Source organism: Tympanuchus pallidicinctus, unplaced genomic scaffold (genome assembly GCF_026119805.1).
Source record: "Tympanuchus pallidicinctus isolate F22 unplaced genomic scaffold, pur_lepc_1.0 scaffold14, whole genome shotgun sequence".
NCBI lineage: Eukaryota > Metazoa > Chordata > Aves > Galliformes > Phasianidae > Tympanuchus > Tympanuchus pallidicinctus.
This window is the reverse complement of record NW_026294659.1, coordinates 11,546,240-11,563,685: the sequence shown is the minus strand read 5'-3', so window position 1 is coordinate 11,563,685 and position 17,446 is coordinate 11,546,240. Positions and strand designations below refer to the sequence as shown.

The following is a 17,446-nucleotide window of genomic DNA, read 5'->3' as shown; positions in this document are numbered from 1 at the left end:
AAGTGGTTGAAATTAAATTTGGAAAATAGCCATTTTAATCCTGTTCATCTTTTCAGCTGCAACAAGTTGGAAAAATACAGTTGCACCTCTAGCAGAGGCAGAAGCAACACTCTGCAGCTAGGGAAGAAGTTTAATCGTGTCAGTTCCGCTTCATTTAGGGCAGGAAAGGCAGGGCAGTCTGCCCTTCCACTACAGTGATAAGTATTACCCAGAGCTGTTTCATTCCCTCCTGGTTCCATCAAGTCATTGGGATGCTTTTCTTTGCTTTGTTCACATGTTTTGTGGTCTTCTATCTCATAAATACAAGTTAAACAACTGGTAATTTTGGTGGGTTTTTAATTATTTATTTGTTATTCCTGAGCAACTCGATAGGAAGCTGTTCCACTTTCAAAAGGAGGCAGAAGTGCTGGGGCTGACATCCCAGCATGGTATGGGCCCTTCTGGACATTTCTTCTAGGACAGTTTGAGTAGCAGAGTGCTCCACAGGTGGTGTCCAGGGCACAGACAGGCTGCCCCTCACTGTGGCCATCTCCTGGTGTGGGGTTTGTGGGATGGAAAGACGGCCTTCTGTGGTCACTCCCAAATGGCACTCACTGGCACGTGGAAAGAAGCGCTGCTTCTTGATAGTTTGTACCCTACTATCTCCTAAATCTTATCAGTAAACTCAGTCTGGTAGTAACATTAAAGAGTGGTGGAGAATGGAAGAGTCCAGGAGCAGGGACTGGTGCTTCTGCTGACGGTGTGTGCTTCTCACATGGCTTGCTTTCTGTTTCTTATGTTTACAGACAGCTTTGTTGCCATGATTGTCATTGTTCTGACTGACCATTGCATTAGCAATGCACTTTACTTTGTGTTCTTCTGCTGTGCGTAATTTCTCCAGGTAATGTGTTCAGTCTGTGCACTTATTAAATGATGATGGATGTCAGAGCAATATGCACACCTTATTATTATTTTGACCTTGAAGTACCATCATCTCATTAGGAGGGTGAGTCAAACAAAATCTTCCTATTCGGGGCAAATAGACTCATCAAAAATCTGTAAACATACTGAGCCAAACCTATGGACAATAGTGGAAGTTTTTATGGTTTAATGGGCTGGAGAACCAGACCAATGTAGCAAACATATTTATCACCAGATAGATCATGGTGATGATCTTTCACTCCTGACCTTTTCTAGAAACCGGTGCAATTGAGATTGAAAATAATTCAAGGAATAAATTCTAATGATGGCAACTCTGCATTTCTTTTTCCCTTGAGATCGCGTTTTTAATTCTAACAACTAGGAAACGAATTTTCAACTTTGTGTGTTGAATTCGGCTTCAATGTCCTTTTCCATACACCTCAATTTTGGAAATTCGTGACACGCAGGATTTTTTTTAATGAACTTTGAATCAGTCTTGCATTTGGCAGAGGAATGTGCAGAGAAATTAGATCTCTATTGTATTAGAAACTAAGATAATTTTCCTGTCTTGCTCAGGTTTAAAAGGCTTGGTCTGTAGTAGACAGTCTGTAATGCTGTGTGGGATGTGATTGAGTAGTTGACTATTATTTTACAGCGTATCTGGAGAATCCTTGGTACAGACTGTTCAAATGGATACCAGAACTCTTTTTTACACCTTATTTCCTTTCATATGCATTTCTCTGACTCACTGCTGTTGATCTAAGCTGTGTTTTCTAGCTACTTACACAGCTCTTGTTGCCAGTGGTTCTTCTATACCTGTGCTCCTGAAATAACTGAGTCCTGGGGGAGCACTGCTTTCCCTCACAAGTCTGCCTGGACTGTTGGATAGATGGTTAGTGCTCTTGGACTTTCTAATACTGTAAAGGGACATGAGGGCAAAGATGCTTACAGTACTGATTTTCATAGCTGGTTTTAAAAGCAAAGTGCATCAGTTCATTAGAGGAAACACTGATACAAGAAAGACAGAGAGCTGTTGGAGGGGATCCAGAGGAGGGCCACTGAGATGGTCAGAGGGCTGGAGCACCTCTCCTACGAAGACAGGCTGAGGGAGCTGGGCTTGTTCAGCCTGGAGAAAAGAAGGGGGGGGGGCTCATTTGGGGGCCTGGAGAAAAGAAGGCTGCGGGATGACCTCATTGCAGCCTTTCAGTACCTAAAGGGAGCCTACAAACAGGAGGGGAGTCAACTCTGTACAAGTGTTGATAACAGTAGGACAAGGTGAAATGGCTTTAAGTTGAGGGAGGGAAGGATGGATGTTAGGTTGGATGTCAGGGGGAAGTTCCTTACTATGAGAGTGGTGAGGCGCTGGCACAGGCTGCCCAGAGAGGCTGTGGATGCCCCATCCCTGGAGGTGTTCAAGGCCAGGTTGGATGGAGCCCTGGACAGCCTGGTCTGGTATTAAATGGGGAAGTTGGTGGCTCTGCCTGTGGTGGTACTTGGTGATCCTTGAGGTTCCTTCCAACCAGGCCATTCTGCTATTCTGTGATTCTGTGAAACTGGAAGGCAGAAAGTGTACTGAGAGAACTTCTCTCAGTACATCAGCTTCATCAGCTCCAGATGCTGCTGTTCATGCCAGTCCCACTCACACTCACAGAGCAGCTCATGGAACAAATAGTCCTCTCTGTGAAAATAAAAGAGTTTTGGTTTTTCCTTTATGTGTTTCTGATAAGCAGAGTTTATAGAGCTCTGAAAAACAGTCAGGAAACTCTTGATGAGACATGACCACCAAAGTGTTTTTTTGTACTGCTTTTGACTTGCAGTGTTATTGGCCTTTTTTCATAAGATTGCCAAGTTTTTACAAACAGCAAGGAGGCTCACAAAGCTCAGTTTGAAAAGTACAGTATTTTAAAATACAAGAGCAAATGGCAGAATTCAGTCTCATAAGGGTTTTGCTTAATTTTTCAACCAGCAAAAATACAAGGTAGGCAAAATAATAGAAATCAAAGTGAGGGCAACAGGTTCGGAGCAAAAGATATTAGTAATTAGCTTCATAAGTGGAGATAATCATTGTCTGGTGGAGTAGAAGCAACTGGAAAACAGAAACAGGGCATGCTCAAAAACCTGAAGACAAAAGGTCATCAGTACTGACAATGTCAGTAATGCTGCAGCAGCTTTGGTTGTTGTAAGCATACTAATTCTCACTGGGTTGGAATATTAGAACCAGAGGACCAATTTCTAACTCTGTGCTCTTACTCATGCATACCTTATGAACGTCAGAGGATTGTATGTATGTGGCAGCAGTAAATGAATTAAAACCCTGAGTTAAAAATGGAAATACTGCATGCATAGAATAATTAGTGGCTTCATTTTTAGTTTGGAGCTCACAAATAAATATAAACTTCACAAAATGACAGTAATGCACTCGGGGTTTGTGCTGCATCTGTTTCATTTTTAAGCTGATTTCTTAATGAAATGAAAGAGTTGCAGTATTGCTCTCTGCCATTCTGCTTTTTAATGGCTTTTGAGCTTGGTAGCAGGTTTGAGCCACATTTAAAAGAGATGTAGATGTCTCAAAGCAGGTTAATCTTTATGGCTGTGATGAATGCAGAAAGATGGCTAATGGAGAAAGATGGCGTAACTCCACGTATCTGTGGTTGTGAATCTGTGTGAATGTGGAGCCTCAGTGCTCAGCTCTTGCCCTTTAGTTGAGAATGGGGTAAACATGGTGGGAGCTCAGAAGGGTGTGAAGTATTTAAGAATCATAGAATCACAGAGTCGCTCAGGTTGGAAAAGACCTTAAAGATCATCGAGTCCAACCACAACTTAACCATACTGCCCTAACTCTAACAACCCTCCACTAAATCATGTCCCTGAGCGCCACATCCAAATGGCTTTTAAACACAACCACCTCCCTGGGGAGCCTATTCCAGTGCTTAACAACCCTTTCTGTAAAGAAGTGTATCCTGATATCAACCTAAACTTACCCTGAGGCAACTTGAGGCCATTTCCCCTTGTCCTGTCACCAGTGAGAAGAGACCAACCCTGCTGTTGGTGCTGTAAGCACCTTTCACATACTGGAAGAGAGCAATAAGGTCTCCACTCAGCCTCCTCCCCCCCAGACTAAACAGCCCCAGTTCCTTCAATCTCTCCTCATAGGACATTTTCTCCAAGCCTTTTAAGAGCCTTGTTGCCCTTCTTTGGATCTGCTCCAGCATCTCCATGACCTTTCTGTACTGAGGTGCCCAAAACTGAACACAGTACTTGAGGTGAGGCCTCACCAATGCTGAGTACAGAGGCAGGATGACTTCCCTAGTCCTGCTCACCACACCATTCCTGATACAAGCCGGGATGCCATTGACCATCTTGGCCACCTGGGCACACTGCTGGCTCATGTTCAGGACTATCCATCAGTACACCAAGGTCTCTTTCCATCAGGCAGCTTTCCAGCCACTCCTGCCAAAGCCTGTAGGGTTGCCTGGGGTTGTTGTGACCAAAATGCAGGACCCAACACTTGGCCCTGTTGAAACATACAGTTAACCTTGGCCCATCGATCGATCCAGTCTATCCAGGTCCCTCTGTAGTGCCTTTCTCCCCTCTGGCTGATCAACTTGGTGTTGTCTGCGAAATTACTGAGGGTGCACTCAATTCCCTCATCAAGATTGTTAATAAAGATGTTGAATAGAAGCAACCCCAATACCACGCCCTGAGGCACACCGCTTGTGACCGGTTGCCAACTGGATTTAACTCCATTGACCACAGCTCTTTGGGCCTGGCCATCCAGCCAGTGTTTCACTCAGCAGAGCACTTGCCCATACGAACCATGGGCAGCCATCTTCTCCATGAGGATGTTGTGGGGGGCAGTGTCAAAGGCTTTACTGAAGTTCAGGTAGACCACATCGACAGCCTTACCTTCTAAGCGGGTCACCTTGTCATAAAATGAAATCAGGTTTGTCAGACAGGATCTACCATTTGTAAACCTATGCTGACTGAGCCTGATGCCCTGGTTAACCTTTAATTGGTCCATGATGGCTCCCTAGATTATCCATTCCATAACCTTTCTGGGCACTGAGGTGAGACTGATAGGTCTGTAGCTGCCAGGATCATCTTTCTGGCCCTTTTTGAAGATGGACGTCACATCTGCCAGTCTCCAGTCTGATGGGACATCCCTGGTTAGCCAGGACTGCTGAAGAATTTTCTTGTTGGAGAAGATTAATATTATGGGGAGTGATCTCTGATAGTCAAGTGACCCTGTGAGATAAGGCACTTAAAGGCATTGGAAGTATGCCACTTGCTTTGAAATGGGTTTTATATTAGTGCTGCCCTGTGGCATGAGTGTGAGAAGTAGGACCTTTTTGAGGCTGTGAAAAGTTACCCGTGGTTCTCTTTGTGGCTGAACAGTTAGAAATAGAGGTTTTGTGGTTATGGGTCAGTGCTGTGGAGATACGAGTTGCTTTGGGAAAGGAGGGAGTAAAACTGAGAGATTTTACCAGCACGTCAGTGAACATGCTTACGTATTCAAAATAAGCGAACGGTGCTGAGACTTGCTGTCTAAGCTGAAGCAGGTGCTCGGTTCCTAACCACTTCCCTTAGCTGGTCTTCATATATGTCAGTGAGATGTAGAAGTTCTGCTTTTCCTCATTCCATCAAAATTTCTCTGTCTTCTTCTTCCCAGCCTGTCTCTGTGATTCAGTAAAGCACCTGCTGACCGTCCTTTGCCTGTTGGTCTGTCCTGAATTGCATGACTGTCTTACATGGGCAGGAGAATAAAGAATTCCTGTGTTAAGGTGAACTTAATAAATACCTTAAAAAATCAAGAGCAATTAAGTGAGGGACTGGCAAAATGGACACCAGCTCTTCTTCGGTTGCAGTTCTCTTTACCTTTCTCATGATCCACCAAGAGATGATGCCAGAGTGCAGGGCAGGGAACTGGAGCAAAGGTGACAGACGCTATTTCCGCTCACAGCAAAGCTGGAGAGGCAACATGCCATGTTGTCTCCAGCTTTCCATTGGGTAACATGATGTGTTCTTTGGTGCCTAATACGGCAGTGTCCTCAGTTTACAGGGCAAATACCAGAGTGCTCCAGACTGCTCAAATCAAAGAGAATGTGGAAGTGCAGCCCAATCATTTTATTAGAGGATGATACTTGAGACTTCATTTTTCTTCATGCTTTTTGTATGTGCTTTATTAATAATACTTTTCTGCAATGGGCTAAACTGTGACTTGGGAGGTAGTAAGCACTAGTATGATAACTGTGAAGGATACAGTCATCAGGAAAGCTGCCTGCATGTGTCTGTACAGAAGGCAAGTCACGATCTGAGAAATAATTACTGGGAGTCAGAGGAGGTTTAGTATGGATGTTAGGAAAAATATCTTCGCATCAGCCATTGGAGCAGGGATCCCCATCCCTGAAAGTATTTAAAAGATGAGTGGACGTGGAACGTTGGGACTTGGTAGGTCAGATTGCTGGTTGGACCTGGTGATCTTGAAGGTCTTTTCTAACCCAGATGATTCTATGAGAAGCACGTGTTAGCTGAAAAGATAAATGAACCCATTGCTGTTTTAGGGCACTGGACATTGAGTACTATGGTAGTACTCCTGAATGGGATGGTATCTGTCAACAGTGGTGTGGGGTTTGGGCTTCTGGAAGATAACTACACCCTGCAGCTCTTCAGTGAGGGAGGAGAGAGGAAGGAGGGCATCACTTGCTTCTTTTTAAACATGAGTTTCTGCTTCCGAACAGATGTTCCTGAAATAATTTATTATTGGAAGAAATATTTCTTTCATTTTTATGGGAAAACACTGGGAGAATTTAGATTACTCATCAGAAGCTTCAATATCAGCTTATTCAACTCGCTCTGCTTTCTGTGGTAGGCACAATAGTGCCTTTTCCCTCTATAATGTACTTCTGAAGTAACAAGATTATTAATCATGCAAAGAGATTTTAATTGTGTAAAAGCTGGACACTTTGTAGCTTGAAAGGCAGTAACTAAGATGTAGAAGAGACAGGAAGAGAATAAGCTTTGCCAAGTAAAACTACTGTTGAGTTTTATAAATAGCACCATAATGTAAGCAGGTGGCATTTGGTTCCTCACAGCTGGAAAGTGCTTTGTTTCCAGGCATTGGGAACTTCAGCATCACCTTTGGATGCTCATCTTGTCAAATGTACTTGTTACCATCTACTGGTTGCTCCTGTCATTTGCAACACTTGCAGAGAGAAAACATAAATACTTGCAGCAAACTTTGGCAGAAATTAAGGGGTGTGCTTTTATTTTTTGCGTGAGGTACTGAATCTGTGGTTTGGTAACCTGGTTGGCTTCATTGAAGATCTTCTAGCAAGCAATAGATCAGAAAGGCCAGTGTGAGATAGCACAGTTTTGGAATAAACTCAGTCAGGTTTCTTGTTTAAAATACTTTGTTCAGTTACGTTCACACGGGCAGGATTTGTGTTGGATTAGACTTGCCTGAACTCCTATGACTTTTTGCTGGTTCACACATCACCCAGCTTCTTGCACGAGGGATAAACATGGCCCATGCCCAGGTTAAGCATTCTGGCTAATTCAGAAGTGGACACGTGTTCTGTGCCAAGACCTTTCCCAGATCAAGTTTGTACAGCTACATAGCCTAAGGATTTTTTATTATTTTACTTTTTTCCTCCTACTAACTGGTTTATGGCTTGACATGGTGAGAAGTTATTGAACTTGCCCCAGCATGGTCTTTGCATGTGGAAATACCTAATTTCTCTTTCCATGTCTTAGTTTGCCAGGCTGATGCTCTTGACCAGCTGTGCTCTTTCTATCATGAATCTGCTGCAGGGTGAAGAACTTGCACTGCACATGGACTGCTGTACTGTTGTAGTTTTAGCAAACATGTAGTAAAGCCTTTGTAACACCTGGCTGCCCTCAGTCTGTGCTTGTTCAGAAGAGATTTGTGCTGAGCTTTGAGGTCAGGCTAGGAAGGCATCGGTTCATTTATGCAGTCTTGGAGGCTCAGCATGCTGTTTATGGATAGATGAGAGGGAAGATGAAGAGGGAAGATGAGACTCCTGTTGCAGTTCAGGAGCAGCAACCCCAGAAGGCACAGCAGTTGCAGCTCATTTTATTTACTTGTGAGGGCTTGACTGGTTTGCATGGGTCTGTGTTCCTCCCAGTGTTGTCTGATTATATGAGCTTTGTCTGAAGAGAGAACTGTGAGGTTCATCTTCAGATCTTCTTGGTGGGCTGTAAATTGCAAATGAATGTTCCTTTCTGTTTGTGGAAGTGATTTGTACCATCGATGACTTATTCTATGAAAACCTGAATGAGGCAGACTGGGAGAGCAAACAGTTTATATGGTTGGATTACAGTTGCTGAAGTTGCACGAACTGTTTCAGCGCTCCTATTTTGCCCTTTCTCAGGGCTTGTGGATCCAAACTCAATTAGATGCTTTTCTTTCTCTTGCAGGACAGTTATTCTGAGTGACGGCCCTTGCACACGCTTCTGAGTGGTTATCATGGGCTTCATTGCCTTTCTGAAGACCCAGTTCATTGTTCACCTCCTCATTGGGTTTGTCTTTGTTGTGAGTGGACTGATCATTAACTTCATTCAACTATGCACACTAATCCTCTGGCCCATAAACAAGCAGTTTTATCGCCGAGTAAACTGTCGCCTTGCCTATTCACTTTGGAGCCGTGAGTATGATTGAAGGAGACATGAGGTCTGGGGGTGGGGAGGGGAGTGTTTTTGGTTTCTTTTTATTAAATGAAGAAAAAAAATATCTACACATATACACACACACGAAAGAGAGCTGCTATGTTGGAAGTAGACGCTTTCCGAGTAGTTCAGAGCCACCGTATTTTCTGAAATACTGGGCAAATGTACAGAAGTCAAGTCACTGAGACATAGTGTCCCTCTGTTCTGTAAAAGGAGTGGGAAGTAAAGCTCCTTACAACCTCGTATACCCTTCCTTGCTGGGTAGGAAACTGCTGATCAGTAACATTTCACCCTGCTTTGGAGCCGCTGCTAAGCAGTGTGAGCAAGTGGAATTCACAGAGACTGCTTCATGTTGACCATGTTGACCTCTTATTTAGGAGCTCAAGATGACTGTGTAGTCTGCAAAGACAGATGTCTGTCTGAAAGCATCTAGAACAGATGCCTTTATAGCTGGACTGTGTGACAGCTTCAGAATTCTCTCACACCCCACGGTATCAGTCGATGACACCTGTGTCTCTTGTGAACAGTTTTCTTCTTCTGCATCTGAGAGAGCTTTACACAGCGAGTTCAGTTGCTTCACTTTTCCTCTTTTAAGACTTTGCAAAACTTCCCTGTCTCGAATTTGCCATCATACAGTTTAACAGGAAATTAGATTTCTGAAATGAACATTCTGAAGGCTCCTTAGTTCAAATGTCGCTTCCTATTTCAGTAGTGAGTCATCTATTTTATTTCTGTTCTCCATCTCCACCCAATATGTGCAACCACTTACCTTAGTGCTCAGCATCCTGCTTTGGGTAAATGAATCACCTGAACAAGTACTTAAATTACCACTGAGCAGTCCACTGACAGGCACCCGCATTTCTGAAGTCATCAGTGTGAAGTACTACCGACAGAAATTCTCCGAAGTACCTAGTTTGGTTGTGTTTTAAGATCATTGTCCTTTTCCTGTGCTTTTTGTCCCACCTACTCAGACAACTGTCTCAGAGGCACAGGAGAAAGGAAGTTATTGTCCAAAATGATTCAGGGGAAATAGATAAATGCATTGTACCTAGGATAACCCCTCGTGTATAGCCTGTTATAAATTAAATGAGTGAGAAATTAAGCTGTGAAAATGAATGTAAATGTTACATGGGATTGTACAGTGCTGATGGCCTGTAGTGAAAAAGCCATAGACTATGCACTGTGGTTGTGATTTATAATAATTAAGCTGTGGAAACGTAGCAATTCAAATGCTGTCCTTCATAACAAAATGTGTTCTATTATGAGGAAACCTTTGGCAGTGAACCTACAGCTTGGTATTATATTCTAGATGCTTCATTTTGGTCATTTTCTTGAAACTGTTTCATTTGAGGCTGAGAATTTTTCATGTAGGATCTCTCCGTAGCAGTAATGACCTTCAATAAAAGGTTCTCTGCCAGTCTGGCAGAAGAATGGTGTGTAAGGGTAGATAGACAGTGGTTGGTGTGTGTGCCTATGTTGTAGTCCACTGAAAATGAGGCTGTATTACTATAGCTCTTCTTAAGTACATAAAGCAAGGCTTCAAAAGGGAAAGGAGACAGACTTTATCTGGTGTCCATGGCAAACATTTTTTGGACAAGGAAAAAGTAAAGGTAGAAAAGAGAGGTAGGTTAGGCATGAAAGCTTTCTTATGGTAAGTACTAGTGAATTCAGATAATCTAGCAGAGCTGTGGATCAGATATTTAAGGACAAGTCAGACCAGTGGGCTCTATCTTCTTTCTTTGTTTTCTCCTCACTGTGATAGCTGAGCTCTCTCTTTATGCCACACACAAAGCACTTTATCCCCACTCAGTGCTACTCCAGGAGTAGGGCTAAGCCATACCCCCACATATCCTGCTGGAGTGCAGCCCTGCAGATCTTATCCCCTCCTGCAAAGAGGCTTCACCCCTCAGACTCCAGTAAGTGTGACCCTGCCTTTTTTTTTTCAGCACCTCTCCATCACCTCCACTTCCAGCTTTAACCTGGACATGGTGCAGAGATGGAGAGCAGCAAGAGTCAGTTGTCCTAAAGCACTGCTTTCCCTCATCTGTACGTAACTGTATGCTGGAGTGGATTGCCAGTGTTCAGAGAGCTACTGTTTGTAATCAGGGATGGCTCAGAAATGCATTCATCTATGGTATGGTTCAAATTACCCCTTCCTTAGTGAGGTGGCATCCTCTCCTCCCTGTCCTTCCTGCCAGCACCTTCCTGGAGTAACTTGGTGCTGGAGATTTCTGTCTGACTCTGGGCTGAAAGTAAAACACGTCACTGCATATTTAATTCACGAGGGGTAGTCTGTATTCCAAGTGTCCCTGTGTCAACTCTTTTCTGATGACTTATGCTCTTGGATAGCAGTGTGTTTAGTTTAGTCCAATTCCAAAACCAGACTCAAATTTTAGAACTTTATGCTGCCTCTTGTTTATTTTCTTTTCTGAATGGTTTGGGAAGTCAGAAAACCACTTGCTTTGGTATTTTGGGTTCCACACCATAAGAAGGATTTTTGTTGTAGCAAAATATTAGTTTTCAGTGGCAGCTGCATGGAGTATCCCAGACACTGCAAGTTGTACATTCTTTTGGTTCAGAAATACGGGTTCGCTGTAGCATTGACAGGATCAGTACACACAAAATAGCTGTAACCCACACACCAAAAGAAAAAGGAAATGAACCCACTCCTTGTTATAATTGCTTCATTTATCAGTACACTTGTAAAGGACAATCTGTTTCCTCCTATGAATTCTCTGGCTCATCAACCCTCCTCTTTCAGAGTGAAATCTGGCAAGTCTAAGCAAAGCTTCCTCCACTATTTTGGAATCCATACTACAAGGAATGCTTTGCAGAAAATCATCCACACCTGCCTCTGCAGACTTTTTACCTGATGTTGAGAAAGAAATGGATTGATTTTATTTTTGTTAAGAAAATGCAGTGAATATAACAGTTACTAGAGTTGTTCAAAAGGCAATATTGCTTGGAGCATTACACTGTGTTTGGTACTACTCCATTCTCCCAAACACCAACATGGGAGAACATGGCTCTAAGCTGAGGACATTCTGGTTGCATATAGCTGGCAGGGAAATGGTTTTAAACTGAAAGTGGGTAGAATTAGACTACATATTAAGAAGAAATTCTTGTGGTGAGAGAGTGGAACAGGTTGCCCAGTGAGGCTGTGAATGCCCCCTTCTTAGAAGCAGTCAAGGCCAGGCTGGATGGGGCTTTGAGCAACCTGATCTAGAGGGAGCTGTCCCTGCCTATAGCAGGGGGTTGGAACCAGATGATCTTAAAGGTCCCTTCCAACCCAAACCATTCTATGGTTCTTGCACTGAGCCAGTGTAATCAGAACAAGAAAGGAAAGCAATAACGTCTTTCCCAAAGGAGATAAAGCTGTAAAGAAATGATGAAAATCTCTAGTTGGTATAAAGTTTTCTTTTCTCTGCTGCAATTCCAATCAGCCAGGGTTGCATTCTCTCAGTCAGCAAATTGCATACATTTGTCAGGCCTCCAAATAAGAGAGTCTTGAAAATCATACAGGAGAACAACCTGGCAGATAAGCTACAGAAGCTATGTGTCTAAAGCAGATTAGGATCATTTTCCCTTACTATTCACCCAGGTACTATGTTTGCCTTCTCTCTGATGCAAGATTGGACTTACTCTTATTTGGCAGCAAAGACAGAATAGTGTGAATTGTGATCCCACTGATCAGAAGCCCTCATGCAGGAAGGCACTGTTCCATTTTGCAAAACCAAGGCTTCCTGGCAGAAGGTTGAAGTGTGGTGTGTCAGAATCTGATGTAGAGAACTGAAAGGACTAGTTTTAATTTGTAATAGTAGCATCAGAAGAGCTGGAATTTTTAAGTGCCATAGTTGTGCACACAAATTTTGATTGCATCTATAACTTACTGAAATGAGAAAATACCAATGACTACAGTTTGCATGAAAGCAAATCTTCATACTGGGAAAATGAACTATTCTCATACTTTTTATAGTTGTCCTATGATACCAGCAATGCTTTCCATCTGCCTCGTTGTACTGAAAGGAGATAAATAGGCAAACCATAGCAACTACACTAAATGTGTGCTGAATTTAAATGGAAGGTCTCTCTAAGATGAAAAGGATGGAGGCTGAAAATAAGAGGAGTGGATAACGAAGGAAAGGTACGGAGTGGAGGAGGAGATACATTGGTATACTGAAAATTGGAGAAGACAGAGGGGAAAGGGCTTGTTCATTCTTTAGCTGTACACAAAAGAAACAGTTTATCATTCCTGGCTTTGTGCAAGTATTTTGATAAACTAGCTTGAATCTCTGTTGCTTCTGACTCTGTAGATGACCATAATGTAGAATGTTAAGAATCCTGTGTTCTAATATTAAAATATCTTGCAGAAGATCTGTGCACCACATCCCTTTAAAAGCCCTTCATGGGTCTGTTTACCTCCATAAAACTTATTTCATGTTAAGTAAAAGCATTAGGCTGCATCTGTGCATAATTTGTGTTCCACCTGGGAGAATATGTACTCATTTAGTGGAGCAATCAACAGCTCAGCTGTCTGTTTTCAGACATGAAGTTTTTGCTATTTTTTCTGGTGATCACAAAACTTCGCATTCGTAGTACAGTGTCTAAACTTGCCACTGTTAAAAACTTGTTAAAGTATCCATAATGCATATATCCAGTTATCTAAATTCTGCTCAAGGATAGCGTTGTAACTTGTTCTGTAGATTTACAACCTCTCACTTAATTTTGGCTGGGTTGAATTGAGAAGATGACAAGTCTTGTCAGGAGTTAGAAGAGACCAGGCACTACACGGGGCTGCTGTCGAAACACTGAATGTTTTCTGTAAGTAAGCATCAGCCCTAACTCATCTCTCTCTTCTTCATGTTTCTCAGAGTTAGTAATGCTGCTGGAATGGTGGTCAGGCACAGAGTGCACCTTGTTCTCCGACGAGGCTACAGTGAATACCTTTGGGAAAGAGCACGTCATCATCATCTTGAATCACAACTTTGAAATTGACTTCTTGTGTGGCTGGACCATGACGGAGCGCTTTGGAGTGCTGGGGGTATGTGCCATAAGCTTTCCCTTCATCTGGATGGCTAGAGGTCTGACTCAGACCCATGCAGATTCTCAGCTAAAGCCCTGTCAGCTTTTTATCACCTTAACCTTAATGCTTTCGTTTCGTGCGCATCAGCCAATGACATTTTTGGATTGTTGTTTTTGTCTTTCTCCAAGAGTTCCAAAGTTCTTGCTAAGAAAGAGCTGCTGTACGTGCCTCTAATTGGCTGGACATGGTACTTCCTTGAGATTGTTTTCTGCAAACGGAAATGGGAAGAAGACAGAGACACAGTTATTGAGGGATTAAAACGTTTGGCTGACTATCCTGAATACATGTGGGTAAGTGTCAGCTTCCTCCTCTAGTACTGACTGCTGGAAGTGAAACAGTGAAGTTGTGCTCTTGCAGTGCGATACCTTATGTATCAGGAGAAGGTTTGCTCCCTACTTTCTTTGTATGTTATCATGGAAAACATCTCTGTTTCAGGGCATCTTTCGGTACGTGCATGTAAAGTGTTGTTCTGTTTGCCTGTTCTTAATGATAGGCATTTGGAAAGCACTTCAGAAGCTTGCATAGATGATTTATAAGCTTAAATTTGATTTATAAAATCAAAGCTGTGCAATGCATAAGATAAGTTCATTTTCATAAGTTCAGATCTGTGTACTATTAAGTTACATTTTCTGTGGTAGGATAAAAGAACACAAACCAAAGTCACTTCTGGAAAAGGAGGTGGGATGGAGGGATGCACGCACCATAGATTTTAATAGGAAGCTCATCTGTTGGTGTTTTCTTTATCTGTAAAATTATATGCTTCCTTAAAGTCATGAGAAAATACACAACTGCAAAAGCAATTGTAAGCTTACCATATTTCCTTTTTATTTTGATATTATTTGAAGCCAAGGGTAAACATGTATGTTTCATTACATGCAATGTTGTTAGACTTTGCTATGGAATAGTCAACCTAGTAAACTTCTTTTAGATTTGAATGAAAATATTGAGATAAATTTACTGTTTTGATTTTCTAGCAGTACGTTAAATGTACAGTTATTTGGCTCATAAAACATTTTAAGAGGTTTTATGCACAGTTTAACTGAATTTTGATGCCATTCAACACAGCTTGTTAAAATGAATGGTGAAATAGTAGGCTTACCTTGTTCACACTGAGTGCATCGTTCAGGATTTTCTATCATTGGAAAACTACAAGGGTTAGAAAAAGAGGATTCTGGCCAGTGTGTTTTCAAGTATTGAATAACTAGAATATGTGACTATGAACAAAATTTAATACACCCTTCTGATATAGTGTTTAAAAATAAAAGAAGAAAAAAACATACCCATTAATATTCATCAAGACTGCATGATAGTTGTAAATCTATATATTGTAATGATTTTGTATTGAGATCCAAGGACTGGTCTCTGGAGAAAACAACTTAAAAAATATAAATGCAAAATATGGATGGCATTGATTACTTAAATCAAGACTTCCTGCGTGGTAATTTAAATCATGATTAAAATTGACTTGAACAAATCAATTCCCTATTTTTTTGCATTCCAAGTGTTGTAATTAGCACAGCCTGTACAACCTTTCTTCATTAGGTCTTTTTCACAGTGCAGTCTGTGCCTTGCTCATGTGCTGGGTTCAAAAGCGTTGCTTCTCCACTGAGTTACAAGATGAGAGTTTGGTATAGGGGAAAGAGAACTTGAATTCAAGACCAGAAGCTCAGTGTGCAGTATCAGCCTCTGCACCTCCAGCTGTCCTCAGCACCTGCCTGTGGTTGGTCTTGTTTCCATAAGGGGTATTCCCTCAAGGACCAAGTAAAGTGGCATGGCTTTGTAGTTTTAACACTCCTTTAACTTACCTTTTGTGATGGACATTATTTACATACAGCACCAAGGAAAAGTTGAGCAGCTGCAGCTCTAACAAATTGCAGGTGTATAGGGTGTATAGTGACTCATTCAACAGGTACTCTATTTGAATTGCAATGTTACAGCATTGCATGGAAGTGCTGTGAGAAAGAGGAGTAGCAACCTTTGCTCTCCCCCTGTGTCTGTTGCACCTGTGGTGCACAGATTTGCGTTTGAATCCTGCAGTGTTTCCAAGGTAGAATCAAAAGCATGATGGGAATGATGTCCACCTGTTAAAATGACCAGGGCTAAACAGATGTTCACCCCAAGGTGCTCAGATGGGCTTTGTTGGTTCTTGGCATGGCTTTGCTTTGCTTCTGGTCTCTCTCTCAAGTAGAGCAGTGGTAACGTAGAGGCTGGAAAAGGACAGATAGAATGTTTTGTGCTGCCTGAAGTCCGTATGGGAGGATTTTGCAGTCAGATTGATGCTTCACATGATGAACAAGGTAAAGGTTTTAGGAAAACACATCACTATTTATGAACACAACTGGCACAAGTAATAATAAAAAACAATTGGAAAGCTTTCAGACAAACAAACAGGTCTGTCCTCAGATGAGTAATTCTGCCTGTACAGTACAAATTGTAAATGAGCAAGGTTTAATGATTATGATTAATACGCTTTTTCCTGAAGTGTTTATGTACACATGCACAGATATATGCTTATGTTCAAAAAATGTTGGTGTTCTGCTTCGTTTGTTGTGATCACAAGATATCCTTGTTCTTGCCTCTTGTCTTGCTGCACTAGTTTCTCCTGTATTGTGAAGGAACTCGTTTTACAGAGACCAAGCATCGTATCAGTATGGAGGTAGCTGAATCCAAGGGGCTGCCCAAACTGAAGTACCACCTGTTGCCCAGAACCAAAGGTTTTACCACTGCTGTCCAGTGTCTCAGGGGAACAGGTACTGGCAAGCTGTTTTTAATTGTAATGTGTAGCACAGTGTAGTATGCTCAGTTCATTACGTTAATCACAATTAGTGAGTTGGCAGTAATAAACATTCACTGTGTCAAGTGTTGTTTCACAGAATCACAGAATGGCCCAGGTTGGAAGGGACCTCAAGGATCATGAATCTCCAACCCCTCCCCCCCACAGGCAGGGCCACCAACCTGCCCATTTAATGCTAGACCAGGCTGCCCAGGGCCCCATCCAACCTGGCCTTGAACACCTCCAGGGATGGGGCATCCACAACCTCTCTGGGCAGCCTGTGCCAGCACCTCATCACTCTCATAGTAAACAACTTCCCCTGACATCCAACATAAATCTTCCCTCCCTCAACTTCAAACCATTTCTCCTTGTCCTGCAGTTATCTACCCTTTCAAAGAGTTGAATTTTATTTGTGCCACGTAACTCTGTTACCATTAAAAAAAAATAGTCTTCTTATGTATGCCATTGTTGCCTAGTTCACCAAGTCACCTTGTGTTTTGGTAATGTAATTGGGAACGTCAGGTGGCTGAAATAGATAAATACAGCAAGTAAGAACAAAGTGGGGAAGGATTCTGCCACCTGACATAATTAATGCAAGGCTTGCACAGGGCCCTGGTGCTGTTTAATGTGAGGGTGCTGGCAATGTGGTTGCTAGAATCACTGATGTAACAGCCATTTTTTTTCTTCTTCACAACAGTTTCAGCAGTGTATGATGTAACACTAAATTTCAGAGGAAACAAGAACCCATCTTTATTAGGAATTCTTTATGGAAAGAAATATGAAGCAGATATGTGTGTAAGGTGAGCATCTCATGATGGAGGTGAGCCTTAAGATGCATGCTTTGGCATGTTGAAGTGTATGCAGATGTTGGAGGAAATGTCTTTTGCTGTAGTTTTCTTTTCTCTGCAGGCTACTGAAACTTCCCTGTTTCTCCCCTGCTTCAGTTTGCTTTCATATTTGAAAATCGTGCCCTGATTTTTCCTAGCAAGTCACAACCCATTGGA

The 17,446-nt window shown here is 42.3% G+C and overlaps 1 protein-coding gene across 3 annotated transcripts in view; it reads left to right on the top strand.

The window, feature by feature from the left end:
• Window positions 1–17,446, top strand: part of AGPAT3 (1-acylglycerol-3-phosphate O-acyltransferase 3) — a 92,778-nt gene that overhangs the window by 67,292 nt on the left and 8,040 nt on the right. For all 3 annotated transcript variants that reach the window (XM_052674261.1, XM_052674258.1, XM_052674260.1), the window contains 5 exons: window positions 8,338–8,564; window positions 13,458–13,627; window positions 13,798–13,959; window positions 16,266–16,419; window positions 17,140–17,242. In XM_052674261.1, coding sequence (XP_052530221.1) covers window positions 8,387–8,564; window positions 13,458–13,627; window positions 13,798–13,959; window positions 16,266–16,419; window positions 17,140–17,242 — 767 coding nt within the window. In that variant the 5' untranslated portion in view covers window positions 8,338–8,386. The remainder of the gene's footprint in view (window positions 1–8,337; window positions 8,565–13,457; window positions 13,628–13,797; window positions 13,960–16,265; window positions 16,420–17,139; window positions 17,243–17,446) is intronic.